Source organism: Hemitrygon akajei, chromosome 8 (assembly GCF_048418815.1).
Source record: "Hemitrygon akajei chromosome 8, sHemAka1.3, whole genome shotgun sequence".
Lineage (NCBI taxonomy): Eukaryota > Metazoa > Chordata > Chondrichthyes > Myliobatiformes > Dasyatidae > Hemitrygon > Hemitrygon akajei.
Window position 1 is genome coordinate 20,870,877 of NC_133131.1, and position 17,973 is coordinate 20,888,849.

A 17,973-nucleotide genomic window follows, 5' to 3' on the forward strand; every position below is an offset into this window, starting at 1 on the left:
TATAAAGATTATAATTTATTACATTATAAAACAGGAAATAAAGAGCAATCAATTTTATATTAGAGCATTTTTGTACTGCTTTAAGAAATAGTGCAAAAGATTTAGGCATGATTTATATTATCACAAAAGATAGGAAGAATTACATTGGAAAACATTTTTAAGAAGTACTGTATAGTTTGAAGTTTTACAGTGATATTTTTTCTTTTATTTTAATAAAATAACTTTATTGCAAAAAGACCTTTATTTCCAATTTATTGCAAATAACTTATAAAAATCCCAAAGCCCATAGGAACATTTTCAACAGTGAATGTCAGCATCTTTTTGGAAATAGGAGGAAACTTCAGATAAGCATTTCATCACAGCTTTGAAATCAAAGGGATTTTCTGACCTCAGACACTTCCAGATAAATTTTTAGAATGTGATAAATACAAGATATGAATGCAGGAGATTTATCACAGTGTTTTGTACTTTGGTGCTGCTGTTTTGCAGCTGGTTAATTTGGAAAAGTTGCTGTTTCTAAACAGTACAAGGAACTGGGGTTCTGCCTTTGATGCATTTAAGTGGCACAACATAGTAGATTAAATGTTATAACTAACTTCTGGAGGCACACACTCAGCAATTCAGGAACAGCTTCTTCCCCTCTCCCATCTGATTCCTAAATGGACATTGAACCCATGAACACTACCTCATTACTTTTTATTTGGTGTTTTGCACTACTTATTTAGTTTAACTATTTCATGTACATATATTTACTGTAATTGAGTTTTTAAAATATCATGAATAGCATTGTACTGTTGCTGCAAAGTTAACAAATTTCACAACATATGCCAGTGATATTAACCCTGATTCTGATCCAAGCCTTGGTTTAGTGAACTTTCCTGCACTGCACCTTACCAACTTTACAATAGGTGTTATGGAGTTGATTAATTCACTTGAGGGCTCCTTTTCCTTCTGATGGTTCTGACATAGATCATCATAGTGCTTTGAGTTTAGATCCTGATGCTATTCGTAATATGGGAATGAAAACTTCCTTCAAGATTCAAGATTGTTTATTGTCATTCTTCAATACACAAGTGTAAAGGAGAATAAAACTATTGTTACTCCCGATCCAATGCAACATTAAAAAACACAATAAGAATAATGAATACAATAAAAACAACAAAAAGTATAACAATAAATATAAATATAAAGGCAATCCTATAAACACAATCTACATGTAACTGTTGTACACATAGACTGATTAAGTGTATATAAAGTGACGTTAGGTGCTAGTGCTGGGTGAGTTTATGGGCTTATGATCAGTCTAGTGATCTTGGCCTGGATACTGAATAGCCTCTTCCCTAATGGGATTGGGATAAACAATCTATAAGCAGGCACCTTTCTGTACATAAGTCTTTGGTGGTGGTTAGACTGGTGCTGGTGATGCGTTGGACAGCTTTAACTAAGCAAAGTAAAGCCCCTTGTGACTATTATAAATTAATTGAGAAATAATACATTGCGAACTATGCTGCAGGAACAATTGTTTTGCTTTATGAAGACTTGGAAATCATATTTTCACAAAAGATAAGGAAATATCATTGGAAAATAGTTTTAATCTGTACAGCGATGATAGTGAGCATTGATCAACCTGTGACCGTCAGAGGTTCTAATGGTGTTTTGTTCCTTATTTTAATTTGCTTCCTAATTTATAATGTGAATACACGTCACCTGCGGGAACGTTACTAACCCAGAGTGTCAGCTCCTTCCTGGAATAGGATGCAATTAGCCTCAGAGAAAAAGAATTACATCCAGGCGCTCCTTTCACTAATAAACGAGCAAAAGCGAGTCAGATCGGTAAAGACTGGCTACCTCTCAAAGTGCATTTGCAAGAAGAGAATGAAATGCCAATTTGTGTTGCTTACGAGCAGAGTATGTGCAATTTTTCCTTCATGTATTATAACAGGTGGCAGAACATACTGTAAATGGCATTTTAAATTTGGGTACCAGGTTTCAGTGGCATTGTAACGAGAGAAGTTGGCATCATGGGAGTCTATAATGAGAAAAGGGTGCACAAAGTCTCTGTGAGTTCCTGCAACTGTTCTCTTGTCTTTGTTAACGTCGACCACTGTGCACTAGAAACCAGATGCAGTTCTCGACACGCAAGTGGTTGATTTTTCTGTGGTTTGTCTCATTTCCTCAATAACTACGAGCTACATTCAAATGCTCTTATCTGCTTGTCACTGCAGTGGCCAGACATCCTGTATTTTCACTTGTCGCACATCTTTTATCTCGGGGACTTCTCGAGAGCTCTGGTTGTCTGCTGGAATCTTTGTGTTAAGAGGGGGTTGGGTGGGAATGGGTGAGTCAAATGGCGTGGGGCAGCTTCCTCTTCTCCAAAGCTGCTCTTGTCAATGAGTGCTTCCTCTTCCCGTTTGTTGCAGGGTTCACATTGAGTGCTCATCAATAAAACCTCTTGGTGCAACTTATGTTTCTCTCAAGAGTGAGATCTGCACACAGCTTTCTATTTCCTTATTTAGCATATTGATTTCTTAAATCAGTTTGAATTTTTTCCTCTCTCTCTTCTTAATCTCCCTGTTGCAGTAGTGTGATGGTCACAGTTTGCCTTTTGCCAGCCCAGCAGAATCAGAATCAGAATCAAAATCAGGTTTAATATCACTGGCGTATGTCATGAAATTTGTTGTTTTGCAGCAGCAGAACACTGCGATATATAATTTAAAGAACTATAAATTATATATAGAAAGTGGTAATTAGTTCCTGTTATCTTCTGAGTTTTTAACACTAATATGCTTACAGTTATTGCATCTCTAAGATCGCCTTTGAAAATAGGCAGTCACTGTTTCAGTTATAAAAGCTGCAAAAACCACAACAACACTTCATTTGCAAAGTGCACTGGATTCTAGCAGTATTCGTCCTCCCGTGATGAAGTATAAATTCAGTCTTGGCTAAGATGGATAGTTTTGTTCCCTGTTTTGCTGATTGTCAAGGTACAGTATTTCAGTAGCAAGATGTTTCCTTTGCCCCACTCAATTTCCAAAAAAATCCTTCTTTTAACTTTCAATATGTGAGCACAGAGTGTGTACAATGAGATGAGAAAAGGTGAACGGCTGAGTAACACACACAAAATGGTGAAGGAGCTCATCATGTCAGGCAGCATCTGTGGAAATTAATAGACAGTCAGACTAGTGCAGGCAACACAGATGTTACAGCAACACGAAGAGAAACATTCCGAGTTTGGAGACTAAAGGTTTTTTGATGGTTCCAGGTATGTCTACCCAGCAAGTAATTCCAGCAATATCTGCCAAGGAGGTACTTGGCTCTGTTTGAAGATAGATTGAGAAAATTCAGTGCTCCTTATTCTAAAGAAGATCCATGCGGGATGCAAGGGCCTGACACAACACCAAGTCCATAAAATGCAGCTGTGCAGGGAAATGCTATTATACTTTTCATACTGCTAAATAATATTCAACATTGTGGCTGCATTTGATTTAAATATTATATTGAAACACAAACATTACATTGTACTGTAGCAGCTTGTGTTTGCTGATCATGGACTGATAGAGCAAGGAAGGGAAAGTGTGTGTTATATCAAATAAATATCATGTCAAGTGTTTAAAAGCACATTGACATTCCACTGTCTGATTTTTAAAGAGGAAGCACTCCTTTTAAACCTGAGAAACTAAAAACCACTAAGAAACTAGTGTAAAGTTCAACAATTTCAGTGACAAGGATACTGAGGGGATTTTGTTCATTTGTGACTCTCTGATGTTTACTTGTTAGAGGAAGTGACAGGAGCTGACAGAATCTCAAAGTTCAAAGTAAATTTATTATCAAAGTACATATACCATTTTCAAACTTGAGATTAATTTTCTTGCAGGCACTTTCAGGAAAATAGAGAAATACGATAGAACCCATAAAAATCCACGCATAGCAAAGACAGAGTCCCTGAGAGTGAGACTATAAACTGTGTAGTCAGTTCTGTGCTGAGGCGAGCTAAGTCATCTATGCCAGGCCAGGAGCGCAGTGGTTGTGGAGCAACAACTATTCCATTACAGTGTGATCTCCATTACGTTGTTGCTCAAAGAGGAAGAAAAGTCAGAGGCAAGCTAATAAGATCAGGAGAAGTAGGAAGAGTAGGCCACCTGGCCCATCAAACCTGCTCCACCATTCAATAAGATCATGGTTAATATGGCCATTGACTCACCCCCACCCTGCTATGCAATCATCTATCTAACTCTGTCTTAAATATATTTAGTGAGTTAGCCTTTACTGCCCCATTGGGCAGAGAATGCCACAGATTTACTACTCTCTGGAAAAACAGTTTTTCCTTATTTTCATCCTAAATCTATTCCACCAAATCTTGGCACTATGTCCCTAGTTCTAGTCTCACCTACCAATGGAAAACAAATCTTCCCCTCTATCCACTACACTTATTACATCCTCAAAGAACTCCTGAAGGTTTGTCAACAGGACCTGTCCTTCAAGCTCATTATGCTCAGATGTCTCATTATTTCTTACTTAATGACAGCTTCAAACATTTTCCCTACATCAGGACTAAACTCAGACCTGATGAAGGTTCTTGGCCTGAAACATCAGCTGTTTATTCCTGTCCATAGATGCTGCCTGGCCTGCTGCGTTCCTCCAGCATTTTGTGGGCGTTAAATATGGAGGTATAACCATGACACTGATTAGGCAACGTGAACAATGGATGTAATTGCAATCATGATTTACTTGGCTGGAAACAAATCAAATTATGTAAACTTGGTTAAAGGGAGTACTTACTTTGCTCATTCATACATGAAGTTGCATTTCTGGTGACTGGAGGTTTCAGCAAAGCTAATTTGATATAAAGCTAGATCTCTTATTGATCAAACTTATTCACAAATTAAATATCTGTGTGTAAATAGAGTCTAATATGCATCCTTTGATTGATATAATGGAGGATTGTTAGGAAATAGTCATTGCAGCTACAAGTCCTAGGAAATTACCAAGAGTGAATGTCGGGAATGAAAGTGATAGAAACTTATGCCAGTTCAGAATCATAGAATGATAGAGCGCCAAAGTGTTGCATACACACTGCCACCAGCATTGTCAAAGACCCCCTCCCATCCTTCCCACAATCTCTTTGACCTCTTGCCGTCAGGTAGAAGGTACCACTGTATAAGAACCAGAACTGTCAGTCTGGGTAACAGCTTCTTCTCCCAGGCTGTTAGACTTCTTGAGACCCTGCTGCCACCCAGCACACATGAACACACTGTCTGAATGCCCTGCTGCCCTCTCCCCCTAATCCCCAACCCACGGACACACTCTCATCCTGAACTGGTCACTTGTCTCCTCTATTGCTGCTGTTTCACACATTTAAACTACTGTCTGTTTTATTATAATAGTGTCAGTAACAGTATACTGCCTTACATGAACATGCACCTCAGATTTTATGTCAACCATGCCATTTAGGGACTTGTGCAAATATTATTTTGTGACTGTACTGCAGGTGCTGGATCATAACCATGTGAGCTGTGCTGTTCCGTTTAGCTGTATACATGGGTATGGTTGAATGACAATAGATTTGAACTTGAACAGAAAAGGTTTCTGCTATCCCATTGTCTAGTGCTTTGATAGAGCTATCCAAACAGCCTCATTCTTCTTTTATTTCCCCATTACCTGGCAATTATTCAGCTTCTGGACTCTTATGCAAATTCTTTCTGGAAATTTGCTTCGAATCAGCTTCCAATGCTTTTCTGATGGGGCATTCAGGGTGGCTGCATAAACACATTTCTCCTTTGCTTCTCATTTGGTTCTGTGTCAATTACCTTAAATCTGTGTATTTTGTTTATTCATTCTTCTGTCACAAGAAACATTCATTCCTTATTTACTCTGTGAAAACGCTTAGCTAACTTCAAACTCCTGTAACACAGCTCCATCAAAACTTCTGTTACTTCACAATACTACACGGGGGTCCAAAGTGTTATTCTTGTTATAAAACTTCCTCTGTACTCTCTTTAAGGCCTTAAACATCCTTTCCAATGTCTGATGTCATGGCCAGCTGCATAATTCCAGCTGGGAACGAACCAGCGATTTATAAAGGTTGAGCATAGCTTCCTTGCTTTTGTACTATGTTTCTGTTTATAAAGCCAAAGAGCTCACATGTTATTTTTAGCCTTCTCAACTTTCCACCTTCAACGCTTTGTCGATTACACCCTTTACAGTTACTGTTCTGTACCTCTTCTGAACAAACACAGCCAAATGTCAATTCTATTTCTCTCTTTATGACTGCTACTGAACTTGTTGAGCAATTTCCTTATTACTTATTTTTACTTCAGGTTTCCAGCATTCCCAAAATTTAATGTTGATTCCTTAAAATATTTTTATGTGATCATGATTCATTTCAGCTACCTAGCATGATGCATTGGCCATCTTGCAAAAGTTTTTGATGTGGTTTGTTACTTTAAACAACTTGGGCCTCAGTCATTATCTCTTCAGCTACAAATAATTTGTCAAATGCACAGTGGGAATACGCTGAAAACCATTAAATGTAGATGCTGGGAATTTGCAACAAAAGCAAATTATACTGGAAACAGCATCTGTGGGAAGTGAAAAGGTTATCATTCCTAATCCAGGACCCTTTAGCAGAAGAATTCTGATGAGGGATCTGTTATGTTTTGTAACTTCAAAACATCAAACTAATCGAAAGGAAACTGCAGAGCTGGAAGATACGTGTCTACTCAGTTTATTTTAGTTCAGTGAGGCACGCACTTATGACAGGGCGGTTTAATGACGTATGCCATTCACGTACTTTTACGTGTAACCCATAATGAATTATTTAAACAACGAATGCTAACCAAACAATATATTTACAATACTACTCAAATATTACTGAGGTTTTAAATACACAAATGGATCTCTGTTGTTTCTTTTTCCACAGATGCTGCTTGATCTCTGAATTTTTTCGACGTATTCTGTTTTTCCTAACAGGAATACATTAGTCTATTAGGGGAAAAGAGTTTAAAGGAAAACATGCAGATTCCTCTTGATTCTCAATATATTTTTTTCTTGTACACTTTAAATCTCATGTCCTGTTTATGAGGGTCATTCCATCTCCACTTTTGTTGAGATCAACAAACGGATGGAGTAATTGAGTTCAGGCACTACTCATTCAGAGGATAAGGTTCTCTATCATGTTGGCTTGCTTTGCAACCTTCTCTGCTTTCTTGCTCAACATCAAGGCTCTTTGGTGGCAGCCTCTAGTTCCTGATTTCCCAGCCTGTCGGTTGACATGCAGAAGAAAAGAAATATTGAGGTAAGAGAATCTTAGAAAGAAACAGAATTATTTGGTGGTGTTGGAGGTAGGAGAGAAGGGAATAGGCAAGTGCAATGTGTGAAGGGAATATTTCTGTCAATCCTTCATCAAAAGCAGAAAAATCAATACATTTGTTCTACAACATAAATTATGAAGCTATCACATTTGGCTGCTCATATAATATAAAATCCCTTTTATACAATAAAAGTGCCGCAAAGCTCTGTAATTTCATTCCTGGGGCTTTGCACTGCAGAAGTTTAGATGGAAAGAAATTTAAACTGATTTTCAAGTGCTTTTAGACAGTGATAAATTTGTATAGGCTCAGAGATAAAAGGTGAAGGTGACTTCTGTCTTACAGGAAATGCATTAGTTTTGTTTACTGTGATTCTCCATAGTAGAATATGAGATAAATTATTACATTAAACAACAACACACACAAAATACTGGTAGAACAGCATTGTTCTACCAGCATTTTGTGTGTGTTGTTGTTTGAATTTCCAGCATCTGCAGATTTCCTCGTGTTTGCTCTTTAAATTATTACAATTCTTTTTTTTATTGTCACTTGCACTAAGGTACAGTGAAACACTTCATTTTGCATGCCACCCATACAGATTATTTCTTCACACCAGTACATTGAGGTAAATCAAGGGAAATTCAATAACAGAATGTGGAACAGTGTTGCAGATACAGAGGAAGTGCAGTGCAGCCAAAAAATAAGATTCAAGGCCATAATGAAGTAGATTATGAGGCCAAACGTCCATCTTATCATTCTAGCAGACCGTTTAATAGTCTTATAATGTCAAGATAGAAGCTGTCCTTGAGCCCAGAAGTGTGTGCTCACTCTGCTCATCAGTCAGAGAAGAGAGAATTCGGGTTTGGGATCTTTGATCATGTTGGCTGCTTTACTGGGGCAGCAAGAAGTGTAGATGGAGTGCGTTGAGAGGAGGCAGATTTTCATGATGTAAAGAAAAAATTATAGAAACTAGTGAGGGCCAAAGGAGATATGCTAGATTTTTTTTTTAGCCTCCTGATGAAGCAGAGGTTCTGGTTCACTTTCTAGGCCAAGGCATCTATGTAGTTGGACCTGGACAGGCTATTAACAAAGTTCACTCTGAGGAACATGAAACTCTCAACCACTTCAACATCAGTGATGTTGATATAAGTAGGGCCAAAGTGCACCACCCCCTACCTGAGGTCAATGATTGGTTCTTTTGTTTTGCTGATACCGGGGGAAGGGTTGCTATCATGACATCATGCCACTAGGACTCTGACTCATCATTGTTTGAGATTGGGTCCACTGTGGTGATGTCATCTGCAACCTTGTAGATGAAGTTAGAGCAGAATCTGGTAAACCAGCTGTAAATGTATAATGGCTAAAGTAGGGGGCTCTCAGCTTGTGGGGCGCCAGCAGTGAGGATAATCATTTGGGGAGATGTTTCGGTCTGTAATTACACAAACTATTAGTCAGGAACTGTTGGTCTGGGTAATGGGGTGAAGATATGCTCTACCAAAGGAGATGTAGGGCGTTCCTTCACTCAGCCAGCCTGCAGGTCACCCTTGGGCAAGGTGTGGCACCTGCTTAACACCCGCTCCACCTTGATCAGGGTCAGATGAAGCCATGGGAACAGGTGGTGGATAGTTAAATGAGCAACTGGTGCATATCACAAGCCCTGGTTATGCGACCACTGACGCCAGGCAGAAAATACCTGAAGAGTATTGATAATGGCTGGGGTCACCTGTCTTGTAAAGACACAGCCCAGAAGTCAATGGCAAACCACTTCGGTAGAACAACTTGCCAAGAACAATCATGGTCATGGAAAGACCGTGATCGCCCATGTCATACGACATGGCACAAAATGACGATGATGGTCAAGAAGTCAAGAATCCATTTGCAAAAGCAAGCTGCTGAATCTCATGTTCAGGATTTGGGGATGAATTTGCTTGAAATGGTGGTATTGAAGGCAGAGCTGTAGTCAATGAATAGCAGTCTTTACTATCCAGCTGATCTAGAGATGGATGCAGAACCAGGTCTAACCAGATAGGGCCAGTGACAGTATAGTTAATTAAATGCAGCCACCAGGAGAGAGTGAACCACTGCTTGTATATGCTGATGTGCATCTGCTCTGCATGCCCCATGCACTTTGCAATTAAAAATATGATTGTCCTTCTTTGGAAGAAACTGCACAATCAAAAAGATGGAAAAATGAGGGGAAAGGGAAAATATCTAAAAGTAGTAAATGCAAAAGTTCAGAAAGAAATTCTGGAAAACTGCCACTCCTTATATTTGGGAATACAGATCCATAGTTCCTTGAAAGTGGCTAGAATTGGTCACAAAGGGAGCTTTAGGCACATTGGTCTTCATTAATCAGAATATTGAGTACAGAAACACACACAGGACTACCAAAGGGTTTCGGCCAGAAACGTCGACTGTACTTTTTAACCATAGATGCTGCCTGGCCTGCTGAGTTCCTTCATCACTTTGTGTGTGTTGCTCAGAGCGACAGCATCTGCAGATTGTGATATTGAGTCCAGGAGTTGGGATGTTATGTTGAAGTTGGTGAGATCACATTTGGAGTCTTGTGTGCAGTTCTGGTCACCTACCTACAGGAAAGTTATCAATAAGATTAGAAAAGTACAAATAAAATTCACAAGTATGTTGCTGGGACTTAATGACATGAGTTCTAGGGCAGGGTTGAAAAGGTTAGGATTTTATTCCTTGGACTATAGGGGAAAGAGGGATGCTTTGATAGAATTCTACAAAATTATGAAGGGTAGAAATAGAGTTAATGCAAGTAGATTTTTTCCACTGAGGTTGGACGAGAGGTCATAGATTTAGGGTGAAAAGGTGAGATGCTTAAGGTGAGCCTGAGGGGGAATTTCTTCAATCAGAGGGGGGTGAGAATTGCCAGTGAAAATGGTGGTTTGGGAGTTCAATTGCAACACTTGAGAAGTTTGGGTAAGTACATGGATGGGAGGGGTGCAGGCCATTGGGACCAGACAGAAATATAGTTCAGCATGGACTAGATGGGCTGAAGAGCTTTTTCCTGTGCAGTAGTCTTTATGACTCTGACTCCATGACTCCTAAATTAGTGTTTAACTTGTGTTGATGAATTGATTGACTACTTTAAGCCTGTCCTGATATTTTTATTCATGAAAAACAATTGGTAAGAAATAATCCAAAAGAGTTAGAACCAAAATCTTGCATTGTCAGGCCATAAATGGGAAAAGCCACAGACTGCATCATGAGGGCCGGCTACTACCCCTAATCACCCTCCACCCTCTTGTTAAATAGAATTTTGCTTTTACGACACCACAATAGAAAGCATTGTCAAGAGGCATTCCAGAAACATTCCGAAAATAGTGTTGAAACAGAAGTTTATATTCTTTTAAATATTTTTAATAGTCTCTTGCATATTTGCATTAGTGAGGTTAGGTTACTGGAACAGCACCCTGAGGCCTGTACAACTAATCTGTACATGAGTTCAGATCCTACTATTACAGCTGAGGTTTTAAGTTCAAAAAATACATCTGAAATAAATATTTAATGTGGTGTAGTATCAGCTGTGACCATGTAACTATCTGTTACCTTAAAAGTCCATCTTTCGGAAAGGAAATGTGTCATTCTTGCTTGGTCTATATGTAACACTGAACCCATAGTTTTTTCATACCTGTTATTGCCTTCTGAAATGGTCTCTCAGATTGTTCAGTTCAGGGGCAATCATGAATGGGGAATAAACTCTGGGTTTGTCAGCAATCTCCTCATTCCACAAATGAATGAATTAAAGTAATCTACATGCTTTCAGTGAATTAGCAAACATTAATGTCTAATATTAATTGAATTCTATGTTATTTGAAAAAAAATCTATTTCTGCATAATAATACATATAAAATTCTGGAGGAACTCAGCAAGTTGACAGCATCTCTGGAGAAGAATAAGCATTCAACATTTTGGGCCGAGATCTTTCATCAGGACTAAAGACCTATTGCCTGCACCAGGTGGAATGTTGGGGGAATGGTTAAGGCAGAAGTCCAACTCCTTACCTACAAAGAATCTGTGCAAAGGGTTGAAACACACTTTTTTGCTATCAGTTGTTAATAGCAAGTTGCAGACTGTGCAGTCCCTGCTTGTGTTTATAATCTATTTCTGCAAAGTTTATGAGGAAGCAAGGTTTTCATCGTGGTACAGTCAGCTGTTAAAAATTCTTTTTGCCTACAGCTAATTTTGTTGTTAACACTGTAGGCTAAAAGAAATTTTTACTATCAGACCAGAAATAAATTAAAAAAAGAACATTTCACTGACAAATAGGCACACCATGCCTTTTACAAAATGACTGACATGTATTAAACTGTGTTGAAATCTATGAGATCAACAAGGAGATTAATTTGCATAGCACTTCTGCACATTCATATCACCTACTGAATGACTCATGAATCAACATTTGCTGGTGGTGTTGAGGGAAATTTGTTCCCTTTATCATTTGATATCATAAGGTCTTTCATATTTAATAATCTTTGGCAGCCAAGTTGACTTGACATGACTTTTACAGAATGATATCTCCCTTGTGCAATATTCCTGGGATAAAATGATGGAATCACATTTCGAAGAGCTGCTTCAATCTTTGATCCTGTGAATAAGAAAAGTTGACAGAAGGTGGCATTTGCTTGAATGTGTTTACCTGAATGGAACCATTATCAATGTGGTCTCAATGTGGCCAACCGACCCATTGAAGTTACACTCAGTGGCCACTTTATTAGGTATGCATGTACACCTGCTAATTTACGCAAATATCTAATTAGCCAATCACGTGGCAGCAACTCAATGCATTAAGACATGTAGACTTGGGAAAAGGTTCAGTTGTTGTTCAGATCTAACATCAGAATGGGGAAGAAATGTGATTTAAGTGACTTTGACTGTGGAATAATTTTTGGTGCTAGATGGGGTAGTTTGAGTATCTCAGAAGCTGTTGACCACCTAGGATTTTCACACATTACAGTCTCTAGAAATTATAGAGAATAGTGTGAAAAACAAACAAAACAAAAACATCGAATGAACTCTGATGAAGTTCTTTGAGAATTAGTCATGGCTGGAACAAACTCCTACCACTTTATTGAGCACATCTGCTCATAATGCCAAATCAGCCAATCATGAAGCAGCATTTCAATGCATAAAAGCAGTCAGGCATGGTCAAGAGGTTCAGTTATTGTTCAGACCAAACATCAGAAGGGGAAAGAAATGTGATCTAAGTGACTTGAGTGCAGAATGATTGTTGGTGCCAGAAGGGAATGGCTTGAGTATCTCAGAAACTACTGATCTCCTGGGATTTTCACACACGACAGTCTCTAGAATTTACAGAGAATAGTGTGAAAAACAAACAAAACAGTAACATCCAGTGCAAAAATGCCCTGCTAATGAGAGAAGTCGGAGGAGAATGGGCAGATGGGTTCAAGCTGACAGGAAGGCGACAGTAACTCAGATAACCACACATTACAACAGTTAATGCACAACACGTCAAGCTTTGAAGTGCATATGGATTACAGCAGCAGATGATGACATACACTCTGTATGTATATACAGGAGGTACCTAATAAAGTGGCCATTGAGTGTATATTATTACTAGCACCACAATTTGTTCACTTAACCCATGAACTTGCATTTTTCTCTAAGATGTTCAATGTAACCCAAAGTATAAGTTATTTATTTTCTGGTGAAATTACAGAATTGGTATGAATTCACAATAAAAGAACCTAAAATCCTTCTAATTAGACCCAGCATGGAAATGGAACCTGCAAATGTATTGATTGTATCAGAGTATGAATTGTTATTTTTAATCATTAAACTGGAATGACCCTGTATTTCCCAACTGTTTAAAGAGTTACTTAATATGGCTGTGCAAATATATACCAGATGTGACTACCTGAATCAGCATGCCTGCATATGTGATGCCGTTATCTCTGAACTAACCTGGTTTGCATTGTTAGGGAATTCACAATAACTTGCGTAGGCTTTGCAGGGACAATATACTACAAAAATGGAATAAGGAGGCTTCTCACATTTCCCACGGCCAGCAATTTTTTTTTTTACCAGATTTCATATCATTCTTAAGAATAGATTCATTTACTCATGTGCAAACAGTTATGATAAGCAGCCATTTGCTTTAATATTTCTTCCAGCTTGTAAAACAAATGGAAAAGGAACCAGTGTCAGTAAGCTAGAAGTTGGCAGTAAACTAGGAATTAAGAACTTGCATAAAGTATGAGGAATTCCTTTGAATTATGATTGGTATTTTCTCACTTTTGTATTTCAGTATATGTACTCTTACGTCAAGGGGTTCTCTGATGGGCCCTTCGCAGATTTCCTCAAATATCTATCCAGTAGCTCAGTCTTCTTCTATCTCAGAGGACAAAAGGTTTGGTGGAGACATCACTTTGTAGAGCTGTTCCTGGAATGTGATATTGGAAAGGTCAGTAGTTAACAAAAATCTAGCCGGTGGGTATAACATATTAACGTTAACAGGAAGATAAGTAATTTCCACTAGTTCATGTGTTTGATGAGGCACAATGTAGTATTTCTACATTTATCAAAACAGTCAAGTGTGTTGCTGAGAAATAAAATGATCTGGGAAGTCCGTTTTGAATCATCTTGACCAGAACTCAAATTATTCCCAAAAGAAAAACACTGTGTAGTCAGATTGTTTTCCTGAACTGGAAGTGAATGGGAAAGAAAACAGCAGGAAACTCTTTTATGAATTGACCGGTAAACAATCGCCATTTTTCCAGCTCCCCTTCGAAAAAGGTCATTGAACTCGAAGTAAAGCTCCCTGAGAGAGTGAGACATCAAAAACCAAGCTTCTCATTCCTCTCCCTATAATCACTCCTCGTCCCTCAATCCTTTCAAATTACAAATTTCAATCTTGTGTTTAAATCCTTTTATACTCTCATCCCTCCCTATTACTAAATGCTTTAATCCAACGTAATGCTCTATGAACTATTCATTCCTCTCTGTAAACATTCTAGCCCTTTTCCAATAATGCCCTGCTTTGACTTATCTCCTGCCCCTGTGTTTATCTCCTGGGCCCCGTGTTTTGGAATTTCTTTATTCAGATTTATTTATCACATGTTCATTAAAGCATGCAGTGAATTGTGTCATCTGTATTAACAACCAACACAGCCGAGGATGTGCTGGGACAACTCCTAATTGTTGTCACACATTCCAGTGGTGATATATCATGCCCAAAGTGCTCGGCAAAACAACATGGAACACGACAAAACAGAACGTACCCAGCAACAAAGCAACAGAGGAATAAGCCTCATTCCTTGCTCCCTCCCACTGACCCACTCACACACATACATGGTCCTCTAACCCCAGGACAGGCCTTCCATGGCCTCCAGCCTCCAGCAAAGTCGTGAATTTGCAGACACTGGTCCTCCAACTTATGCAGTAGACCCACAAAGATTCACAGACGCAGGGTTTGGAATACATATTTAAGCATTGTTGGACACTTGTTTATTCACATTGATGGCGGGGAAGAAAGACAGAGTTCAGTGTGGTTGTGGAATCTACAGCAATCTATGATTATCCCCACTTCCTATATTAGACTTTTCTGTTCCTCCTTCAGGATTATGAGCTATATTAATAACATTAAGACATTAACCATTTCTATTGGTAGGAGGTTTAGAAAGAATAGGACACATATTTAAGATAATTGTCAAAAATTGTGGAGAAATTTTTCTAATGTAGTGACTTCTAATAAGTGAGCTAAGAGGGCCCAAGTTGGGGGGGGGGGGTGGGGTGGTTGGTGGAAAAGGATTTTATGGTGTGAGGCCCTCTGTTACTTGGGGCCAACCATGGATGGTGCGTGCCATGATATGCAAGCCAGGGCCGGACGATATAGAGAGAAAACTGCTGCCCATGTTGCAGGCTCACTCTCTCCACGCAGCTGATAAATCCAAAGGAACAGCAGAGACTGGTACAATTTGGCACCAGCAGTATCACAGGAGTTGCCAATCAATGTTGAACTCAACGTAGGACTGTCTTAGGGACTCCAGCTCCATACTTTTCCTCAGGGTTTACTCCAGGGGTCTTCCTCGTGAGTGGGTATAGCTGCAAGGCTGCAGAGGGTTGAGATCAAAGTTTTCCTTCTCCTAGATGAGCTGACAACCATGGCTGATGAACCCTATCTGTCTGAAACAACTTGTTTTAAGACACCAGTAACCCGCCTTTGCCCCCTCTCCTGCCTGTAGAAACGGTTCCGACGGACTTAGTAGCTAAGCCACATATGAAGGCCAGGAGATGGACTTGGTTGTCAGAGGCTATTTGAGATGCACACCATTGGGAGCATTTAATAGGTAGTGGGAACTTATCTCTGCGGCTGTAACAACCTTACGGAACCTAAAATTAAGGAACATAGTTTTATGGTAACTTTGATTACATCCTTCAGGATAAACTTGCAAGGTTGAGGATTGGCAGGACCAATTAAGTAGCTCTGTCAAAGAGGCAGCACATGGTGTCTGATGTACGAACGGATGAAAAATTAGCTTGATAGATAACAATGAGGATAGATATACCCTGCATTCTGACACTGGTAATAGCAGGAGAATTTCAAGAATTGAACAGAGCATGCCTTTTACCAGATCTCCGTACCCTGAGTATATTTAGTGATTTTAGCTGTGATAGTTCACCAAGCTGGATCACAATGATTGATTAGTTTTGGGATTAAAACATAAATGCCAAGTCTGGCAATATTAAATAGATAAGTTGGTTCATAGTTGAAATCCTAGAATGTAAAATATTTTGCAGTAAAAAATGGAAATAAATCTTTTCTTAATGTAGTCTGGACTTCTGAATAGGAAGAGGATTCTCTCTTTATTTGAAGAATTTTATGATCAACACTCAGGCAAGGATAAACATGAATTTCACAACCCAAGAAAATGTGAGTACTAACAGAGAGAGAATTAATTTATTATGAATGATGGATTACTGAAGGGCTTGGGGGTTCTGATTATTCATTCATAATTGTTTTTAGAAATAGTGCATATGTTTTAACACTGACCTAAGGAATCGTAGCAACACACACAAAATGCTGGAGGAACTCAGCAGACCAGGCAGCACCTATGGAAAAAAGTACAATCGACGTTTCAGGCTGAGACCCTTCGGCAGGACTTTAAGCAATCATATTTTATCTAAATGTCAGATCTATTATAGTAAATACATTACTGATACCTGGTGGTGAAGCAGCAATATTGCAATTTGCTGTCAATAAAAAATACAAGAGATTCATTCTACTGATGCTGGAAGTCTTGAGCAACACACACAGAACGTAGGAGGAACTCAGCAAGTCAGACAGCGTCATTGAAGAGAGCAAGGTAGGCAGTTCCTCAGCCCAAAATGTCGACTGCTTATTCCCTTCCATTGATGCTGCCTGACTTGCTGAGTTTCTCCAGCATTTTGAGTAGTTTGCTATAAATAAAGGCTGATTACAGAATCTAGCAGGGATGACCGTGGAGCAGCATTGGCTGGGAGTAGTTCAGAAGACACAGGGTCAGTTTATCCTAAAGATTCCAAAGCATTCCCAAGGGAGGATGAGGCAACCATGGCTGACAAGGGAAGTCAAAGACAGAATAAAAGAAAAAAAAGACGGCATACGATATAGCAAAAAGTAGTGGGAAGTAGAGGATTGGGAAGCTTTTAAAAACAAACTGAAGAAATAAGCTATAAGGAGAGAAAAGATGAAATTTGTAGGCAAGCTAGCCAATAATTTTAAGAGGCTACCAAAAGAGTTTTTTCAGATATTCTCCATACGAGTAAAGGAGAGGTAAGAGTGGATATCAGATCACTGGAAAGTGACTCGGGAGAGGTAGTAATGGCGACAAAGATCTGGCAGATGAGCTCAGTAAGTATTTTGTGTCAGTCTTCACTGTGGAAGACACCAGCAGTGTGCCGGAAATTCATGAGTGTCAGGAGGAAAAAGTGAGTGCAGTCGCTATTAATAAGGCAAAGTGCTTGGGAAGCTGAAAGGTCTGAAGGTAGATATCACCTGGACCAGATACACTGTACTCCAGGGTTCTGAAAGAGGTAGCTGAAGAGATTGTAGAGGTATTAGCAGTGATCTTTCAAGAATAACTAGATTCTGGATTAGTTCCAGAGGACTAGAAAATAGAAGGTATTACCCCATTCTTTAGGAGGGGAAGGAGGCAAAAGACAGGAAATTATAAGACAGTTAGCCTGACCAATGGTTTGCAAGATGTTAGAGTCCTTTTTGTACTTACATTCCAACTCTCTGTTTTTCTTGTACATGGCTATGTAAACTGTCTGTATACTTGTATTCATTAATCTCTCACTATTCGAATAATCTTTTGTTTTTTCATTGTTTCTACTAATACCCCACACTTCCCAACATTATACTCAATCTATCTTCTTTTTGCTTCTCCAGAAACCTGTCCATACCCCTTTGGAGACTTAACATATCATTTTCACAATACACAACCACTCCTTGAATCATTAGAAAACTTGGATATCATGCCCATAGTCTCTTCATTTAAGTTATTGATATTAATTGTGAGTGGAAAATGATTCAATCCTTAGAATTATATTTACTTTAACCAAAGCAGTAGCTACTTAAATATGAAAAATGCTTACATAAACTGACAAGAATAGCACAAATATGAAAAAACCCACAAAA

General features: G+C 38.9%; 1 protein-coding gene across 1 annotated transcript in view; it reads left to right on the forward strand.

The window, feature by feature from the left end:
- LOC140731516 (EF-hand calcium-binding domain-containing protein 5-like) overlaps positions 1-17,973 on the forward strand; it is a 108,185-nt gene that overhangs the window by 45,420 nt on the left and 44,792 nt on the right. The window contains exons 7-8 of the mRNA XM_073052986.1: positions 13,466-13,545; positions 16,125-16,224. Coding sequence (XP_072909087.1) covers positions 13,466-13,545; positions 16,125-16,224 — 180 coding nt within the window. The remainder of the gene's footprint in view (positions 1-13,465; positions 13,546-16,124; positions 16,225-17,973) is intronic.